General features: G+C 38.4%; 2 protein-coding genes, 1 long non-coding RNA gene and 1 pseudogene across 7 annotated transcripts in view; 2 read left to right on the forward strand and 2 right to left on the reverse strand.

The window, feature by feature from the left end:
• The window catches only part of LOC131320928 (calcium-transporting ATPase 10, plasma membrane-type-like), a 37046-nt gene extending 28327 nt beyond the window's left edge, over window positions 1-8719 (forward strand). For both annotated transcript variants that reach the window (XM_058351851.1, XM_058351852.1), the window contains exons 32-35: window positions 7293-7400; window positions 7495-7586; window positions 8190-8302; window positions 8385-8719. In XM_058351851.1, the coding sequence (XP_058207834.1) occupies window positions 7293-7400; window positions 7495-7586; window positions 8190-8302; window positions 8385-8428 (357 nt within the window). In that variant the 3' untranslated portion in view covers window positions 8429-8719. The remainder of the gene's footprint in view (window positions 1-7292; window positions 7401-7494; window positions 7587-8189; window positions 8303-8384) is intronic.
• Window positions 383-6203, reverse strand: LOC131320929 (uncharacterized). 4 transcript variants are annotated; one of them, XR_009198406.1, is made up of 5 exons: window positions 6047-6203; window positions 5513-5777; window positions 1189-5400; window positions 858-978; window positions 383-505 (listed from the first exon to the last, which is right to left on the reverse strand). It is a non-coding gene; the product is annotated as an uncharacterized LOC131320929 (long non-coding RNA). The 4 variants fall into 4 exon arrangements; XR_009198408.1 differs by lacking the exon at window positions 6047-6203 and having other exon boundaries at window positions 5513-5595; window positions 5686-5862; XR_009198407.1 differs by lacking the exon at window positions 6047-6203 and having other exon boundaries at window positions 5513-5595; window positions 5677-5862.
• A 405-nt stretch (window positions 8720-9124) lies between the features above and the next one.
• On the reverse strand, window positions 9125-13038 carry LOC131320932 (protein MANNAN SYNTHESIS-RELATED 2-like). The gene is made up of 6 exons (XM_058351853.1): window positions 12639-13038; window positions 11652-11814; window positions 11386-11456; window positions 10817-10902; window positions 10062-10641; window positions 9125-9669 (listed from the first exon to the last, which is right to left on the reverse strand). Exons 1-6 carry the CDS (start codon window positions 12744-12746, stop codon window positions 9394-9396), a joined length of 1284 nt encoding a protein of 427 aa, XP_058207836.1. The 5' UTR covers window positions 12747-13038; the 3' UTR covers window positions 9125-9393.
• A 1865-nt stretch (window positions 13039-14903) lies between these two features.
• LOC131320933 (plant intracellular Ras-group-related LRR protein 6-like) lies at window positions 14904-18605 on the forward strand (annotated as a pseudogene).
• The last annotated feature ends 1572 nt before the right edge of the window (window positions 18606-20177 follow it).

The raw sequence follows: 20177 nt of genomic DNA on the forward strand, positions 1-20177 counted from the left end.
TTAGATTTTTTCTTTCCCCCTTAAATTATGTACATAAAACTGGAAAAAGTACCGCTCTCGATTCCACCAGCTCTCCCTTTGAGACTACAAACGTTAACAACAGCTTACAACAACCAATGGCAACATTGCCGCCTATTAGAAAAAGAACCAATAGCAACTAAACTATCTAAATTCAGTAAATCTAAAAGAGTAAGAATGTAAGTACCAACACTTTAAAATTTAAGCACACCAGCAAGTGTTCTGCATTTAACAACATAAGAGCAAATCTAAGCACACCAACCAATGCTCTGCATTTAACAACATAATGGCAAATCTAAGCACATCCGTCAGAGCACTGTATAATAAATGAGTATTTATGGATTTGAAACCTTGCGATTCGGCATACTTGATTAGATTCAGCCGCACGCACACCAAAAGCATGCTTACCAAATCCCAATTCATCTGTGCTGAGGTGCCATTATAGGTGAGCCGGCAAATCCCAATTTCTGATGGCGAATCTCGATTTCTGTTTAGATGGATCATGGAATAAAAAAAAAAGTAAAAACTTTACTCAAACTTGATTTACCAAAACCAAGAGTTACATAAGAGATTATAATTACCATACAATATCCAAAAAAATGTACAAACTACAAAAAAATGCAGCATACATGTAATCACACTATGCCACACAAATAATATCTTTCGGTTATGCACTTGGCGATTAGGGAGAGAGTGAGGGAAATGGATGTGCACGTCTTCTAATAATTTGATCACATTCTTACCTAGATCAACTCAAACAATACAATTCCTCTAAAAGGGGAACAAAGTCCAGAACAAATAAACACCCACAAAATATATAACGGATTAAGAGAATATACCCAAGCTCAAACGGATGAGATCCATGTGAACCTGCGTTGATTTGGCAAAATCGACAATGTAATCGATGTTTGCTTAAAATTCACATCACGGGCACCCCAAGATCTTCATCCCATCACACACCTGAGATTATAAATGTTATAATGCCGTCTTATAATGCCCATACCATGGCATGAAGGAAAAGAACGGAAAAGAATTGATTTTTTTCCTTCAAAAGGAAAAGAAAAGGTAATTTGATGCTAATTTCAGAATATGAAATGCAGCGAGAAGTAGTACGGTACATTGAAGATCTTTAAAATAAAAGAAGAAGAAGAAGAAGATAAAAATTCTCACCTCTATGAATCAATATAGGCAAGACATCAATAAAAGTAAGCCAAGATCAGCCTACAAATTGAACACAGTCAATTCCTACATCAATAACCATCACAATATACCATGCAATCCTGCATTATTTCAGAACTCCTAGACCTTTATGCATCCCAAAAAACTAATCATATATCAAGCACAATGTGACTCACTGGCATTATAGTCTTGTCCCTTTATAAAATTGACTGGTTCCAAAAAAAAGGATAAAGACCACACCTTTGCTTCCCTATGGCAATGCCTACAATAAAAAAATCTCATCAAAATAGGATGTCCTGATTTTGCATTTCCTCCTGTAATGAATGCACCTAAACATCCCAACCCACACAAAAATCTCATGGTCACCCGTAGGACGAATCAAACCCTCCCTCATATCCACCAGGAACTTCATGATGAATAGCCTCGCCCATAATCTCCATAGCATCCAGGTTCCTAAATTATAGGATGGATGTAATATGTCGGTTGTGGGAGAGTTGTTACCTTTGACCTCGGTTGTTCAACTATTTGCTCAAATGGAAAGCTATAATCTTTAACAAAATCCATATGAAACCCATTTGTTTACCAGTGATGGTGGGAGAGTTGTTACCTTTGACCTCGGTTGTTCCCGCAACTAGGGTGAGCGCAATGTTCGATTGGCCACAATTGGTGGTGCTCGGAAAGAGAAGAAATCCCTTGGAGAGAGAAACCCTAACCTGAGAAGCACTCGTACCTATGACAACATGAATAACATATGTAATCGGTGTCTATCGATCTATGCCATGGGAATGAACAAACCCTAAACTCGTACATATCATAAAGCAAAAGTTAATTCACTTAGACCTTAGCATTCTACTTGCTGACGTACTGCACCTCACCAACAATGCGAATAATTCGATCCCCATCATAGATATACCAAAAACCTAAAGTGTGGAAAAGTAAGTAGTTTTCGATAACATCAAAAAGAGGCTCTTTGAATGTTTCTCTTATTGTGGCTGATATTGTATCGTCTCTATAAGAGAGTGTTGTGAGCTTCATCAGATGCAACGTGCAAATGAAATAAAAAATGAAATCGAAATTCATATTCAGCAAGAAATAAACTTGTTTGGACAGTGACTATAGTGGGTGTGGGCAGTATTGGCAGAGCTTTAGAGCAGTCTATGAGCGTAGGTGCGAGTAACAGGTATGGACGGTAACTGTCAATGCTTAGGTTTAAGAATGCACCAATGGAACTGACAACCGCCTCACTGACAGGTTGCCGACCGGTTCACCGTCTCACCACTTGACCATTGCAAGAGAGTCACCCATAGAAGATGGGCACCTACTACTACGTGCACGTAACTGCAACTTAATATTTATTCAATGTCTTTGAAATGTATTTTCTTCTTTTCATAACCTTCCTCCAAAAACTAACGCACAATCACATTCACAACAGTTCGATTGGAAGTGCACAAATTAAGGGAGAAAATCCACACGCAACTTTATACTAACGAAAGCATATAAATTGTGGTCGAAGCATTTTATGTAAAGTTACCAACGAAACTATTCAAGAACTTACCCAAAAAAAACATTTGAGAAGTTACCAACAGAAAATATCAGGAAGCCCATAAATTTTGTTGCTTTTGTTTCCTTGCCCCCTGATGCTAATTATTCAGTTCTATAATTTCATTTTTTTTAGATGTCTAAATGGAGTTCTATAATTTCATTTCTACCATGCATTTTAACAAATACCTTGAATGCAATGAACGTATGCCATGTGTGATTAATAAGAAACCAAAAAAACCAGCAATAATTGCAAACTTCAAAACAGAAAAGGGTACTGAACAAATTAAAAATGAAACTTACAAAGGCTGTTTATGTACATAGGGAAGTTGCCTCTTATATTGTTCCAGATCATGTGTTGGTGATGTATGATTCTCGTTTCAAGTAAAGGACCACTAACTCTGACAAACACAAATCAACCCATAATTGAACCCATCAAAACACAAATCATCAATCCACCACATATTTTCTTCGAGAAACAAAAAAGATGATTGAAATAAAAAAATAAAAAAATAAAGAAAACAGATATAATCGAAGGACCTCTCACCGAAGAAGAAGATGAGAGAGAGAGAGAGAGAACTTGCCAAGAAAACATGGAGAGTGAGAGATTGCGAGAAACTTGACCTTTCCCCCAATTCGTTGGTTTCTTCCACTTTCTCTGGTTGCCTTTTGGACTTCGGATGGATAGAGGGGAGGAGACCTAGAAGGAGGAGAAGGAGAGATGAGGTCTGGATTTTCAAAATCAACGTGTGTGGGAGAGAGAATATTTTCTGGGATTCCTTCCCCCCTTGCTAAAATGTCTCTCAAAAGTTAAGTATTTACGGCATGCCATTTTGTAGAATGGAGGGCAAAGATTTACGTAGAAGAGGGGATAAATCTAGAGCGTTGGTTGTCTTTTGGATTCAAACATAGCTTTGTTTTATTATAGAATTCTTAATCAATTCATTAAAAAATTGGGAGCCTACTGTCACAAACTATATCTTTTTACATTAAATCTATGGACGCAATGCTAATCAATGAGAAGAACGGGAAAATAAATTCATTTTGAAGAAATTTGAACCATCTAAGTACTATTTTAAAAGATAAACAAAATAAATGTCTTTCCCTTCAATCGCCTACCCAATGTGATCAAACCAAATTTAAGAAGAGTTTCATAACCATCGACTTTAAATGGCATGCGTAGTATTTCCAGTGTAATACCTCAAGTGAGCAAAGGATAGCCTGATTTGCTTCCCCATAGCACCATGATCAGCTACAAATACACTGCCAATATAAATTAACCAAAATAGATGATTTATTAAATTGCAATAACTATAAGGAAATGGGAATGAATAGTTGAAAACTATCAAGCACCGACACTCTAAGAAATTGCCGTATTCGTGTCAAACACTCCGGGGATACACAACATGCGGGAGCACATATGGGACTTTACGTGTCCACTACAACAGAGACACTGATAACAATGTCCGTGTCTGTGTTACATATGTTGAAGAAGATGAAAAAAGAAAGATTTGTTTGTCCCGACACCTCACACTTAGATAATTAATTAAAGAGAGTGAAAGAATATTAAGGAAAAAGAAAGAACCACACAAAAAAGCCCCAAGAAGGGAAAAATAAAAGTATAGAAAGCAATAAAAGTAGAGAACTGGAAATTTCTTACCTTCCTGTTTTCAGCACTAATTTTATGCATGCCGTGTATACCTGCAAAAGGAAGGAAAAATAACCTTAATCAACGTCTATGCATCCAAATAACCTTAATCAACTTCTGTACATCAATTTCACGTAGTTTGGTTAAAAGTAGACAATAACAATTTTGTAGACACAAAAAAACAGAGAAGAAAAATCAATGAAGGGGGGAAATACATGTCAATAGCCAAACTTCAATCTATGAGAGTAGGTAGGTAATCTTCTACCCCCCTTCCCTTGTTATATGAATATTTGTTTGCATAAAAAATTTTTAGTTAATCTTCTACTTTACGTACATTTTGTGCTTTATTTGGCTAAAGCAACTCTATCAGAGTAATGAAGGGATGTGAGCAGAGACAAAATCAAGTTCGGCCCCTGTGTTTATGAAATCATGGTTCCGTCTCTGGATGTGAGTCATGTCAAAAGAAAGTAAATGAATAGGGAAATTCAACCCTCCCCCAAAATAATTTGCCCTTCTATTGTGCCATTCACGATATCTGATCAGAAGGGACCCCTAATTTGGATAGCAAGGTGGCTTTGGCTAACCACTCACACACGATAGCTCTAGACAAAAGTGAAGTCAATTAACATACCAACACCAATACGTAATCAAACAAACCCAATAAACTAACTGAGCCATACTAATCAGTCAATTATGCAAACCTTATAGCATTCAAGTATGTACAGACAATCATTCAAAACAGGGGGATATAATTGTGGAACGTAGATAGAAGACGAACACGCTTACTCGGCATCGAGGTTGAAACAATTGCAATAGAGGGCCAACAGAGGGTGATTTTGTGGAAAGCCTAGACGGAGCCACAAGCCTTGTTTAGAAAACCAAAAAAAAAAAGTTTCTATCTTGCCACATTTTCTATGTCACTCCATGCCATCACAATTATAGGGGATAAGGGAAAAACTACCATCACAATTAGTCAAACGTCCATGCCACTCCATTTGCCACATTTTCCAAGTTTTCTTGAAAAAAAGTAGAGAAAAAATTTGAGTAATTTAAACAAACACTTGGTGGGCAACACAAATATAGAATCCTCCAAAGTTTGATCGAGTGTAGAGTCAGGGGAATACTCACAGATAATCATTTTTTCCTCAACAGAATAGTCACCTCCTCAACTCCTCTTCCTGCCTCCAACATAACCAATCTACTATTGTTACCTGGGTTTTTTTTGGATGAAAAATCATGACAATAAAACCTTGTATCATATTTCATAAAGCCATCCTACGTTATAGAAATACCTCTCTTACATGGAGGACGTTAACTTGGGGCAAGCTACTATTAGGGTCGGCGGGTCATGGAATACGTTGACTTGGGCGTCAATGCTGCCACTTAATCATGCCTAAAATTAGTACATTAACTGCATTCGCACTCTATTTTTTCTCGTTTCCTAGCAAAACCCCACCCTATAATCAATGGAGATCAAAAACAGGACCGATCAAGCATACAAAATCACAAAAAACATAGAAAACTGTAATCGAACAAAAGTTCTTACAGAAAATCGCACAGCAATAACAAAGATGTTTGGCTCAGAAATCATACAGCAAGAACAAAGATCGGAAGAGAGATCGGAGAGAGAGAGATCGGAGAGATCGGAGAGAGAGAGAGTACTTGTCCTTGTAGCGGTGAGAAAGACAGAGGGTGAGAGAGAGACTGTGTGTGTAGGGGTTTTAGACGGAGAAGAAAAACATGAGAGAGAGGAGACAGAGCCGGAGATAGAGGTCGCGAGGAAGGGGTTTGTCGTGAGTCTTCTACTACTAGAAGAGAGAGATTTGAATTTTGAATCCTAAATTTGGGGCTTTTGATCAGGAGTGAGAGAGAGAGTCACCGTGAGTGAGAGAAAGGGGCGCAGGGCTTGTTTGTACCGGCCAAGAAAAAAAGAACATAGTATCCATATGGTAAATGATAATGCGACTCTTTTCTATCCTGCCACGACTCTTTCAGATACTTGACAACTTTACCCTCACGTGAGGGTCCTGCACAGCAAAAGACAACTTTTTGGCTCTCTCTTCCTTTCCTTTTCTCTCTCCTCTCACTTTTTTGCTCTCTCTCCCTCTCTTCTCAGACCCACCTTTTCTCTCTCCTCTCACTTTCTCTCTCTCTCTCTCTCTCTCTCTCTCTCTCTCTCTCTCTCTCTTCTTTCTTCAGACCCACTGTCGTTTCTCCCCTCTCATTTCCTCCATGTTCCAAATCCAAAATTGCAGCGGCTACCGTGATCGACCAAATCGACATCAAACCACACAAATCAAATTGGAATGGATCGCAACTAGAACACTTATAACGTCAAGAATGAAAAGGAAAAGGAGGGTGGGTCAGAGACTGACAGAGCTCTCTGCAAGGATAAAACAGTCAAACCTCTAAAACAGTCGTGGCAGTAGTAAAAGGAGTCGTGGCATTAGCGCCACCCTATCCATATTTGTAATTAAAAATCCCACTTATTTAGCAAACTGCCATTCAAAAGTTAGTTTGTGAGAGGGATATTTTTTGGACCATTAGATGTGTAGAATTGGAGGGTTGAGATTGGAAGAAAAGGAATATTCTCCAGGAATCTTTGAAAAAACCTCCTAAATTTGGGGCTTTTGATCAGAAGTGAGAGAGAGATTCACCGTGAGTGAGAGAGAGGGGTGCAGGGCTTGTTTGTACCGGCCAAGAAAAAAAGAACATAGTATCCATATTTGCCATTAAAAATCCCACTTATTTACCAAATTGCCATTCAAAAGTTAGTTTGTGAGAGGGATATTTTTTGGACCATTAGATGTGTAGAATTGGAGGGTTGAGATTGGAAGAAAAGGAATATTCTTTAGGAATCTTTGAAAAAACCTCCTTCCCTTGTTATATGGATATTTAACCATTGCAGATTTTCAACGAATTTAATGCTCGGAAACCTGAGGAAATTAATATATTCAAAGGGGTGACAAAGAACTACCTCTTCATGGGAATAGTGGGCTTAACTATTTTGCTTCAGGTCTCTCTCTCTCTCTCTCTCTCTCTCTCTCTCTCTCTCTCTCTCTCTCATACACATATGTATGTATGTATCTCACTTGGATATTTACTCCCAGGTCATCATAGTCATGTTCCTTGGAAAGTTTGCTGGTACGGTTAGGCTCAGCTGGAAACTGTGGCTTGTTTCCATCGCTATTGGCATTGTCAGGTCAGTTTATTTTGGTTAGGAGTCATTGAGTAGAAAAGAATTCACGCACGCACACACGCACGCACGCACACACACATGTAGGAAAATGTATGAGCTGCATTATTTATGGTTATAACGTTGAAGGCCTGCCTCTTCCTTTGCCCTCTCTGATTTCCGGCCAATCAGTCAGTTTGTGTAGGAACCTGACCTTAATGAATTGAATGCCTAACCCTAGGCTCACATTGGATGGCGGAAGTATTAAGGAGAAAGGGAATGTGCTGGGTTAACCTGATTCTTTTGTACGAGATGAATTAGAATGGGAAAATCCTTCCTAAATTTTCACTCCAGTTCAGTTTCCCTTTGCTAAATTCCTAACTGAACCAAACCATTCAAAGGCATCTCATTATTGGTCTTTCATCCTGGCATCCAACATAATATTTGGTGGAAATAAGGTTATTGGCTATTAACTACCCCAACCACCAACTCGTGTATGCTGATATATATACATATACATATGGAAGTTTCAATTTACTCATTCTATTTGCTAAATGCATTGTAGTATGAGGGAGTTGGTTACATGAATTACTGTAACTATTTTTCACTCCCAATTTTTTCTTGAACCAGTTGGCCGCTTGCAATAGTTGGGAAGTTTATTCCTGTCCCCAAGACACCTTTACATGAATACTTCATGAGAATATGGTCGAGAATATGGCCTGGACGAAGAAGAACTTTGCGAGGTAAAATTTGCCTTCATCAGTAGCATGGGTATGAAAATTTTATTTGGTTTCCTAATTAATTTTTTTGATTACTTCCTTCTAGGTGCAACCACCAGTAGGCAGGAGGATGGTGTTGAGAGAAAATAGTACTGGTTTGTAAGGGGTACTCATCATTTTCTGCCAGCCTTTTGACAATTAACGATGAGTATACACATGTAAAAAGCCACACTATCGATGGTGGTATTATGATGCTTCTTTTTCTTGCACTTATTTACTCCTAGTTTCTGTACAAATGTAGAAAAAACATCTGTGTCAAGCCTTTTTTTCTTGGCTGTTTGGATCAGTCGTTTTCCAAGGTTGTGTGTGGTAAAGAATATGATGTTCCATCTTGCTCCCTGGTTTACAGCGACTATAAAATGTAGTTGTGATTCTCAGAAAGTAACTGCCATGCATAGGTCTGTGGACTGACTGACATGGTTTTGCAGTTTTAGGAGTTGGAACTCCCCTATTTAGCTTAATTTAATTCTAATGCTATATTTGGAGATTGAATTTGTGGAATGAGGGGAAATTATGTGTTATCAAATACAGTAAAAGAACATTTTTCTTAGTTCAATTAAATGGTTTGGTAACCAGTAAAATGACTTGTCTAATGTTCTATTTCTAATTCCTGCTCATTTGCATCTGGGTTGAGCACTTGAGCCGAACATGTTTAGGATAAATTCCCTCTTCCTCGGAGAAGTTTCCAAAGTTTTCTAAATCTAGCAAGTTTTCACGCCAGAAAAAATGGAAATTTTTCAAGAAGAAAAAGTTCCGAGGGCAACAAAAATCTGATCGCTGGGATTTCCAGGAAATTGTTTGTTAGCATTGTGATGTCCCAATGGCTGGTGAACAAGATTGATCAACTTATCTTTAGCATTGAATGCTGAGAAGAAGCAAACACGAACAAAAGCATTAATACATGATAGTATAAACATGAGTTGTATTATTAGGAGTACAACTGGTTACTACACTAAACGTATGAAGTAACTGATATAAAGATGGACGGGTTTACAATTATGAAACAGGCATGACTTTTGCTTTCTCCGAAGTGCTTTCTTTTCCTAAAGCAAGTGTTAGCAGAAGCATGAAAAAGCCGAATGGCTCTTTCTAGATATGTAAGGGGAAATGTAAGCTCCGGGAGATGATGAATAAGTTGATTTGGTAGGAACTAGAATCTGACTATTGCCAGAAGCTATTCTCCTTCCCACCACATTCGTGTAAAACTGGCCAGAAATGGAAGGCAGGAACACATCACTCTGAGTACATACGTGGAAGTCGATGATCTTTGTGAATTCCGGACTATTTGCATTGAGGAACTTTGCCTTTTTGTCTGCTGGCATTATGTCATCCTATTCCAATTTCGTAAACAGAGTCAAGTCCATGAAAATACATGCCATTAAAATCACTTTTGGTCCTCAAGTTCCAATTTCGTGAGTTTTTCAATTCCTTGATAGAATTCCCTCGCCCCTTTGGTCAAGTTTCGGTTCTTTCGATTTACTTTTGCTCCAGCCTCATTGTTTCCTTCTCCCTGTTAGGTTTAGAAGGTAAATGGAACTTTGGGGGACCAAAGTGACACACTTAATTAGGACCATGCATGTGTTCATGTTATTAATGTTCTGTTAATAATAAAAATACTGTTCATTTTTTAACCATTTTGACTGAAAAGAAAACAAACGGTGTAGCGCACTATAAGAAAAGTGTATTCTTACCCTAGTAGTTCAATATAGAGGAAAGAGCTTACCTTGGTATATGTTTTGGGGTAGAAATTTCTTAACGGGTCAAGCATACTATGCCATTTAGATTGAGTCAAATAGATTGTGGTGTTCCTATGGAAACCAATCTTCCTAAGAAAATCCCCAATCGCCTTGGCATTGTAACACCATTTTGTTCCACCATCTCCACTTTCTTGACATTCCCTCTTTTCCAACATCTCAACCCTGAGGTCCGCTGCTATAAACTGCCCATCTGATCTGTGGCTCAAAGCTCTTAGCCTTTCTACCATTAAGTCAATGACTTCCTTCAACGCTGGTTGCAACTCAAGAGTCCCAAACATTGCCAAACAGGATAATGAATCCAAGTAGTAAAACTCCTTTTCATTTGTCATAGATAAGGGAGGGAACTTAGTTTCTAGCCTCAAATTTCCATTCATCTTGAATAATGGTTCGATGTATGTAGCAATATAGGCTTCTGAAACCCTGGTAGGGACTTCCGCTATGGTCACATTATCGATCAATACTTCATCAGGCCGATGCTTTGCTATTTTGATAATGCCATCCAAGCTTTTAACAAATTTCTTCACATCATAAATTCCTCCGAAGTTCCTGAAAGGTTTAATTATCAAAAGTGACAATGTAACTATATATAGGAAGGAGGGGCTGTCTTCTACAGTAAAATTAATTAACAAGCTAGAAGAAGAATTAGTTTATCTATAGAAAGGCATGCAAATTCCTCAAGCGTTCTACATTAAGTAGGGAAATGTTGAGGACATACATATACCTCATTTCACCTGGTATGGTTCCTCTGATGTGAGGGAGCACAAGAGTTGCTCCAAGATATCTAGCTACCACAACTGCATTTGCAATCTGAGAAAACAGATCACGAGAAATTTCACATAATGAAAAGGAGACTTTGTAGAGAAGCGCGCACTACATAAACTGACAAAAAGTTTAGCATAGTGTGAACTTTAGTGAATTACGTTCACTCCATTGAGATAAAAGGATTCTACCATATACCAAGATCTTTTGGACAAGAAGTTACATGAAACTTTTTGTAAGCAGGATCATGTTCCTTTGATACTCTAAGATGCAATTCCTTCGATTTTCAAATGTTATGCAGCAAGGAATTTCTTCAGTCAAAACCGTTCGGCCATTTAGCATAGACAGGCACTAGTGGATCAGTAGATCTAGTGTGAGTGTGCAGCAAAATCACTTAAAGGGCCGGGGTTTCCCTGTTGTTTTACTCCGAAATAACTCCTAAACATAAACAACTGGAATCTTTTTGGAGATATTTTTTTTTATCAACAAAAAATGCGAAAAAGGAAGAATTAATTTTGGTGAAATATATACCTGCGAGACATGATATTCAGGGCCATCAGTCAACGACACAAGGATAAAGCCTTTTGAATGCTCTCCATCTTCTGCAAATGGAACACAAACACACAAGTATGAGCAATGCTATAGACATAGATATCAGACACAGTTCTCTACAAATATATATCTGTGTGTGTGTGTGTGTGTTTGGAGCCATCTCTACAAATATATATGTGTGTGTGTGTTTGGAAAATTAATTTGCAGATAATAGAAGTCATATTCGCATCTATCAAGGAACTTACTAGGTGATGGGTTGTTCCAGCAAGGTTTGAGTGCTTCTCCATCTTCTTTCCAAAGCCCTTTAGTTGCACCACCACCACCACCACCACTAGGAATTGTAACAACACTTTGCTTTGAAACTTTGATGGCTTTGTAATGAACATTTGACGTTGCTGGGTGGTTTATCTGATTAACCAAATTGAGAAACCATTTATATATTGTTACTTATTGTCAAAGACTAATCACCACTCACTAGCATCATCAAGAGGTAATAAAGCTTATCAATTGCAGATCGACCTTATCGGTCACATGCACGTATTAGTACTGCATGTAGTAAATGGATATGTCAGTGTACGGGAAGAAGATTAGCAAGGCCTTTTTACCCTTTTCAGCCATATATGCTTTACATAAAACTAATTGTCAACGATATATTAATCTAGCTAAGAATAGTATGAAGGGGGGAAATTAACCCTGTTGGCCCTATACATAACATCGGGTCGATTTATTCCCATACTCGATGACATAGGAAGTACCCTGAAACAAATTTTTATTCATCTATGTTGTAGTATTAAGATTTTGGCTAATGTTTGGTTTGTATGTCAAATATTTACCGAATTCTTCTTCCACGTGTTTCTGTGTTCATATACAAACTCAAACTCAAATGCAAATTTAATTAATGAACTGTGAGCCAACTGCACCACAGATTGACATATACGTTTTGTACGTACACATTTGTCAGATATGAATGCTACTAGTACTGTGATACTAAGAATGAGTCGAAACAAACAGCTAATTAACTCTCTAGACTCCCCAAACAACTGCCAGATACACAATAATTATAACTCCAATTCCAAACCAGTCGGGAAAACGAGTAATTAATTAACTATGATAAGCTAATGTGCAACATAAGTTATATATCGTGGTTTGATCTTAATTTTTAAAATATAAATAAGAGAGAGAGATGAAATAATTTAAAATATAAATAAGATAGTGGAAATTAAACTTAGTACTTGAACTGAATCAAAATGGTCTCGTTTGATCATGTTTCCGAGCATCACGAACATTGAAAGCGTTAGAAAAGCAGCTATCATCTGCCTCATGAACTCCATAGCCACCATATATATACTACTCGATCGTATGGTAAACAAGATCCTCTCTGTGTCTGTGTGTGTGTGTGTGTGTGTGTGTGTGTGTGTGTGGCAAATGCAGCAAAAACTAACACCGACTGAGAAAGCAAAGAGAGATCGAATACTAGTAGCTTTTTGCTTGGAGGCCCCGGACAAGGGAAGACAGCTCACACATCGCTCTGTAAATCTTTGTCAGAGAAAATCCCAAGAGAAACCCAACGTAATACTCCTTGAAACTTTCCGGACTAAAACTAACATAAAATCTTGCTATAGCTAACGGTGAAAGTTTGGAAGATTCCTTGCTAGCCACTTTTAATTACTTTAATTGATAGAGATTTTGGACGGATCTTACTGCTCGCGCGACACCTCAGCAATCAGCACCACCCAAAAATGGATACAGCTTCTTGCTTACGTAATATATTGAGCACTACAGTCAAAGGGTAACCTAATGAGTCACATCCCATAATGTGCAGGCGCGTGCATGAACGAGAGCATGAAAGTGTCTTTCAAGACATCATATACTATTAGTCATTAGAATTCGTGAGAGTAATGATTGAGAGCACGAGCAAAGGTGATATGAAAGAGATTTTGTGACAAAGGTTATAACAGATAGTTGTTTGAACTTTTTTATTTTTTTCATTTTGTAGGAGAGAGATTTATGTGATGTACTTGGAACAGTTCAATGCAATTACATCCCGTGTAGTCATTTGATAAATCTAAATACATTTATGCCTAATAGATATACAAACACAAATATATGTGCGTATGGTCATCTGGGTACATCTGGGTATTAACAAACAAGGTATAGGCATTGATGTGCCGCCAAAGCTATCTTATATGCTCAAAAGAGGTCAAAATCATGTATGTAGTCTTCCTTCCATTAGCAAAATTAAAATTGGCTTAGTCTAGCACTAAACAAAATGGAATGATTAAGAATGTTGAATTTTTCCCATCAAATAGAATGTCTACAATTAATGTGCCTGCCAATTAAGTCAATGGGCAGGAAGTCATCAATAAGCACAAATGAATCATATACTACGTACCAAATTCTATATTATATGATCTGTTTGTGGAATGTATCATATGTACGTTTGATTAGCTAGGATTTTTTTTTTCTCGCCAAACGAAACACTTTTATATAGCTCGAAAGGGTACATCAAGAGAGGAGCATCAAGCATAAAGAGCTTAAAAATTCCGGGAAAGAAAAGCATCCAACAAACAAATTCATAGTTGATTAGCTATAATTAATTGGGTACGTACGTAGTAAGTTATAAAAAAAGTTACTCCAGTAGATTACAAGTGAGCATTCGATGGACATGATCAATTGGGTGGCAGGACAGGGGTTAATGACCAATATGAATGAAGTTTTTGTTATGATCACTTGTAATTAATGTGTTGATTTTGTGACTGTGATGTTGGTATATATTGTGGTATAAGAATTAAGAAATCAACTACAAGATCAGATTCGTTTTCTCAGGGGAGGTGCAATATTAGTGCCTTGTGAAAAAAGAGTCCCACATGGGGAATTCTAGGCAAAAATGAAATGGTATATAAGGATTCATGACCAGCTACTGTATAAGTCAAGGTTAATTTTTTGAGCCGTGTGTATGGTTAAGCAGGTCAGCTGACGCTCACCCAACTTTTTCTTTTGGGTAATTAACTCACCCCAACTATATAAGCGACTTTGATCATGAAAAGGTGAGAGTGAATCACGGGTGGCCTTCCTTTAGGTGGAGAGAGAGAGAGAGAGAGTGTGTGTGTGTGTGTGTGTGTGTGTTTTGAGTAGCTTGATGAAAGGAAAGGAGAGTTGCTGATTTGGTAACGTGGATATATATATATATATATATATATATATATATACACACACACACACACGCAATCCTTGGTATACGGCCTTTGTACTTAAATTACTACTAGTTTCTCCATCCATACATAAATGTCATGTGTGCGTGGATTGTACCCTCTTCATACGTCCTTGCAATCTCCAAATACTAAAAAACTGGAGACTAGTATATATTTATATTCCCTTCATTTTATTTCGGTCTTCATCCAGCTTTCCAAATCACACAAGTTATTAGTAGTTAATTACAATCCTCTGTCTCTCTCTCTAGATCCCAGTTGTTTTAATTAGGTTTGAAAGAAATAATGATGATAGATGAGCAACAGCAGCAGCAACAACAATGACAACAAATGAGGATGGATGTGATCATGAGTAGGCGGCCATTGAGAAGAAAGGGGCCAATTAATGAAACTGAGGAAGAAGAAGAAGAGGAGGAGGAGGAGGAGGAGGGGCGACTGGAGATTGTGGATATGAGTGGGATGGCTTTGGATTCCTTGCCAAACCCTTCTCCTCTCAATATAGCTACTATCTGCAAATTAGACCTCTCCTCTAACAATCTTCAGGTAATATTTCCTAACTATTCATTCTATTTCCTAACTCGTTCTATTTTATTTTTTATTTTTGTGTCAATAACATAGTAACATACTCCTACAGTATTTGGCAATGGCGAGAAATTGGAATATTTTTTTGTTATAAAAATAAGGGTTAGGCTTCAGCCTGGTGGTGGTGGTGGAAGGATGCATGCATGTAAGCTCTTTCCAAATTCCAATCATGATGATGATGCTTACAATTGATATATATATATATATATATATATATATATATATATATATATATATATATATATATATATATATATATATGTGCAACTTTATTCAGGGCCATCGATCAATCCACCAGATCAACAACTTTTCATATGCGAACAATCAGATAGATTATGTTAATTTCTGTTTTCTCTTTTTCTTTTCCTTTTTCCCTTTCCAGGCCACTTTCTCAAATAGTACTACTAGTATTTCTGCTTTGCCGTGATCTCATATCTTTATATATTGTACGTAGTAGTCTTGCATGTCGCATTAATGTAAAAGTAAGCCTGTAGGAGTAATAAATTAATTTGGCATGATGCATGCATGCAGAGCATACCAGAATCTCTAACAGCAAGAATGCAGAATCTGATTGTGTTTGATGTTCACTCAAATCAGCTGAAATCCCTCCCTAACTCAATTGGGTGTTTGTCAAAGCTAAAGAATTTGAATGTCTCTGCCAACTTTCTCGAATCACTTCCTACAACTATTCAGAATTGCAGGTTTGTAACCCCTGTGCTACCAAATTTCTTTAATTTCCCTAATTTCCATTAATATTCTTATACTCAATCCTAGCTAAGAGTGTCATAATAATAATGTAACAAGTACTTTTACCTGTTCAACGTCCAAGAATACTGTGACACGAGTAATTATTAAGTGATCTTGGGGCACAACCACGTGGCTCCGAAACACCACCTTTCTCCACAGCAAATTCACGTGCATGGGTTCCATGTATTAAGTGTCTAAGTCACATGCCTCAAATGAATATGTGGTGGAAAATACATTAAGGCGTCACATGATCATATCTCAGAACCATGCATGGGTTTCACGGTGGCCGTCCGAGGGTGTCCGATGAGGTTGGTGGCTGGTATGGATCTTCGTTCCCCCTTTCCTCTCCCTTTCCTCTCTATTTTTTCGATCCCAGACCCTATTGGTTGATTTCCTCTCTCTATGGTCCTCACGTTGTGCCTCGTTTCTTGGCCGTGAGTCCTCTCCTCGATCTCCGGTCGGGTTTGTTCTCCTGGGGCTCGATTTTTACCTAACGGTAAGGTTTTCGTGTGGTTGGGCAGCATGGGTGGTGTGGCTCCCGCTGTGGTTACTGTTGAGTGCCGCAGTTTTTGCTTAACGGCTTGGTGAGCTCCGCGGCAGTGGTTGGTTGTTTGATCGCTGCGTCATTTTTTCCGGTTGGGATGGCCTGTGGAGGCATGGATGGCCTGTGGAGGCATGGTGGTGATTGGAAAAGTTTGACCGGCAATCGGGGCGTTGCTGTCTGATCATGGGTGGCGGCGGCAGGCTGCTTGGTTGGGTTAGATTTCATCCGGTTAGGGTTTGTTTTGGATTTCTTGGGTTGGGCCTAGCCCATTGGGCTAGCTACTCTTTTTTGTGCTTAATTGTTTGATTTGGACTTTTTAGGCCTTTTAGGGTATTGTGCTTTACTTGTATCATTTGGGCTTATAGGCCTTCTTTTGGTGTTTGGGTTTTGCCCTTTAGATGTATCTTTCAACCTTTGGTTAGATGTACCTTTTCCCCCTCTCCTTAATAAAATTGTTGCTTTCGCCTTTCAAAAAAATAAAAATTGTCATGTGACATGGATTTCGAGTCACCGAAATTGACACATACAGAAGTTAGAGTTGTGGTGAATTTGCAAATTCTATACGCAATAGTACTACTCCAGTATAAAAGAGGAAAGGTTAGGTCAATAAAGAACCCTGAGGAGTTGGGCTAGTGATCATGGCTTTGGACTTGGGGGTTGTTTGATCCTCTTTTCAGGTCTTATCGACCATTCTCTTGTTAAATAGTACAAGTATTACCTGAGTTCTTGTTAATTACACACACGGGTCACTGGAGGATCTGAATGCCAACTTCAACAAGTTAACAAAGCTACGTACCAGACACCATAGGTTTTGAGTTTGTGAAACTAAAGAAGCTATCAGTGAACTCAAACAAACTCATATATCTCCCTCACTCCATCTCCCAACTCACCAACCTCCGCACCCTCGATGCCCGCCTCAACTGCCTCTGCTCCCTCCCTGACGACCTCGAAAACCTTATCAACCTCAAAATCCTCAACATCAGCCAAAACTTCCACTACCTCTCCACCCTACCCTACTCCTTCGGCCTGCTCCTCTCCCTCGTCAAATTGGACGTCAGTTACAACAATATTACTACATTGCCAGACTCCCTCGGGTGCCTCACGAAGGTACAAAAGCTCAGTGTGGAAGGGAACCCCTTGGTTTTGCCGCCGGTGGAGGTTGTAGAGCAGGGATTGCATGCGGTGAAGGAGTACTTGAGTGAGAAGATGAATGGATCTCACAAGGAGGAGGAGTCACCCAAGAAGGGGAGGTCGTGGATTAGGAAGTTGGTTAAGTATGGAACGTTCAACGGGCAGAGGCGTGGTGGGTTGACCCATGAAGATCAGAGCGAACTCAACGAAGGGTTCGTCATGTCAAGCTACCGGCCCGTCGACGGGCTTGCTTCCCCAAGGTACAACTACAGTATATTATTCTGGGATTTATTGCTACGTACATGTTTTTCGTTAAAAAGCAAAGTTTTGAATATCGGCCTCTACGTACATACTGTGTTGGCCAATATGCAAAGGCTTTTGCATCTTCCCATACCTTTACATCCAGTTATATCAGTGAGATAGAAAATCACATGTGTATTGATCGGTTCCATTACAGATCAATTCTCTTTTTATTCACGGATAGGTTTACGCCCATTACAACCAATACCCGACTATTACGCTTGATTTAGACACTTCAAAAGGTTTTTTTGTCAAAAGCATTTATTTAAAATTATTGACCGATACAACCGAAACACACTACCTATTATTTGTGTTTTAATATCATTACGTGTTCCGATACTGATACTCAATACCTTGGTTAAAACCTAGTATGAAACAACATTCCATGTAGTCTTCCAATGGTTATTAATTTGTTGAGTATTTTCCTAATAATGAGCTTTGCTATTTTTTCTTTGGTTTAGTACTATCTTTAATGAACCTGATGTCTAAATGCCCAACAGGTACTTTGGAATGTTTTCACCTCGGCGTATCTTGTCACCCAAAATGTACTTCACAAGATGAAAAAGAAACCATGTGTTATGTTGTACTACTTCGAGATGTAGCAATGGCGTTTTAAGATGCATTAATGGTGTTGGTGAATCCGTGCACAAGTTTCAAATAGTTCAAATCTCTCTTTCAGTTATGTAGTAGAATGAATTATCAAAACAAAGATGATAATAATCTTTCCGAACTGTATTAAGTAATACATTCGATGAATGTATTGTGTATGTGTGTGTGTTTTGAGGCTTCACTTAATTTGTATTCTTCGATCTTCTCTTCAATTCCTCGGGAACTAGCTAGCTTCGCTTTTGCTACTATTGGTCTTCGCAACTTCTATCGGTTTCTCTCTATTCTATCCTTGTACGTACAGTGATATCCCAGTGATAAAAGTCGTATGTCAACGATGGAAGATTTGCATAATTTTCCTGATCAGAATGTACAAATTCATGAAATTAATACTCTCCAAACTCAGCGCTAAAGATGTATGTTCATGCAGGTGTGTTTCCAAGAATTGGCTCCAATCCCCACTTAACCTACCTTCCCTTTTTCAACAAGTTGTGTTTACATCGTGCCAAGAGTAACCCTCGATTGCTTTTTCTATCCGATAATTCAACAACGGACCCTACTTGTAACTTATCCACAATGCCGCTATCTCAAGATAATAGTGTCTTCTATATCAACCTTCAGTTCCCACATTAATAAAAGTACTGATCATACAAGTAGCTAGCCGTCGACATACTTCTGGGTGTGATTTGATTTGCATATATAATTGAAGGCGACCATAGTGTATGTTATGGGGAAAAGTTTAGGCCCTTCTGTTTACTTGAAGCGCATTACTTACGAAGATATAGTTACCATTGTTAAGCTCTTATACAATGTTTCTCACTCACGCTCACGTCTCTATTTTTCCCTCACATCTACTACTCTCCTCTCACCTCACGGCCAACGTAGGCTGTAGCCCCCCGAATGGACTGCCCTCACTATTGTTCCTTTAAATCACTCGGCACCATAGCAATGCATACCTCTCTCTTTAAATAGAGATAGAGGAGAGAAGCATCTACACATTGGCTCTTGAAATTCCCAAGCTCCTTGGGCTAAGCATCACAAAGGCTCTTTGGGAATTTATGCACACCCGCTAGCCTTGCACTTCTCAAGAAACCACCGAACCAATCACATTTACATGCAAACTAACTAATTAATTGCCATTTAATCTTTTCCTTTTCTTTTAATGCAATCACACATGGGCAAATACCCAACATATATACCCAACACTTGCACCCCAGTGCATGTGATAAATCTAAGTAAGAACTGTTCCACGAAAGATTTTTGTTATTCAGCAGTACTCATTACGACTATATTAATTTGGAATCAGGATGAGATGTACTGGCGTAGAACAAATATATAAACTGGATACGGTATGGCTGTGCCATTTCTCCGTCTTGAGGGGTCAAAGATGGGCAAGAAATCAAATCTTCCGATGGAAATCAGACCAAGGGAGACATACAAGAGAAGGTTATTTCTCTGCTATAGTAATGTCAGATCGTCACTCTTTCTTGGTTAATCAACTCAATTTAAATGATTGATATCCGAATTCGGTTGCGTATTTTCTTGGTTAGTCCTGCTTTTGTGGTAAAAATAATGTAATTTCATTTTGTCAACAAATAAAATGCCCAAACGCCAAGCTCAGAATTTAGAAAGTTTACAGTCTGAAGTTACAT

This window comes from Rhododendron vialii, chromosome 3a (assembly GCF_030253575.1).
Source record: "Rhododendron vialii isolate Sample 1 chromosome 3a, ASM3025357v1".
Classification (NCBI taxonomy): domain Eukaryota; kingdom Viridiplantae; phylum Streptophyta; class Magnoliopsida; order Ericales; family Ericaceae; genus Rhododendron; species Rhododendron vialii.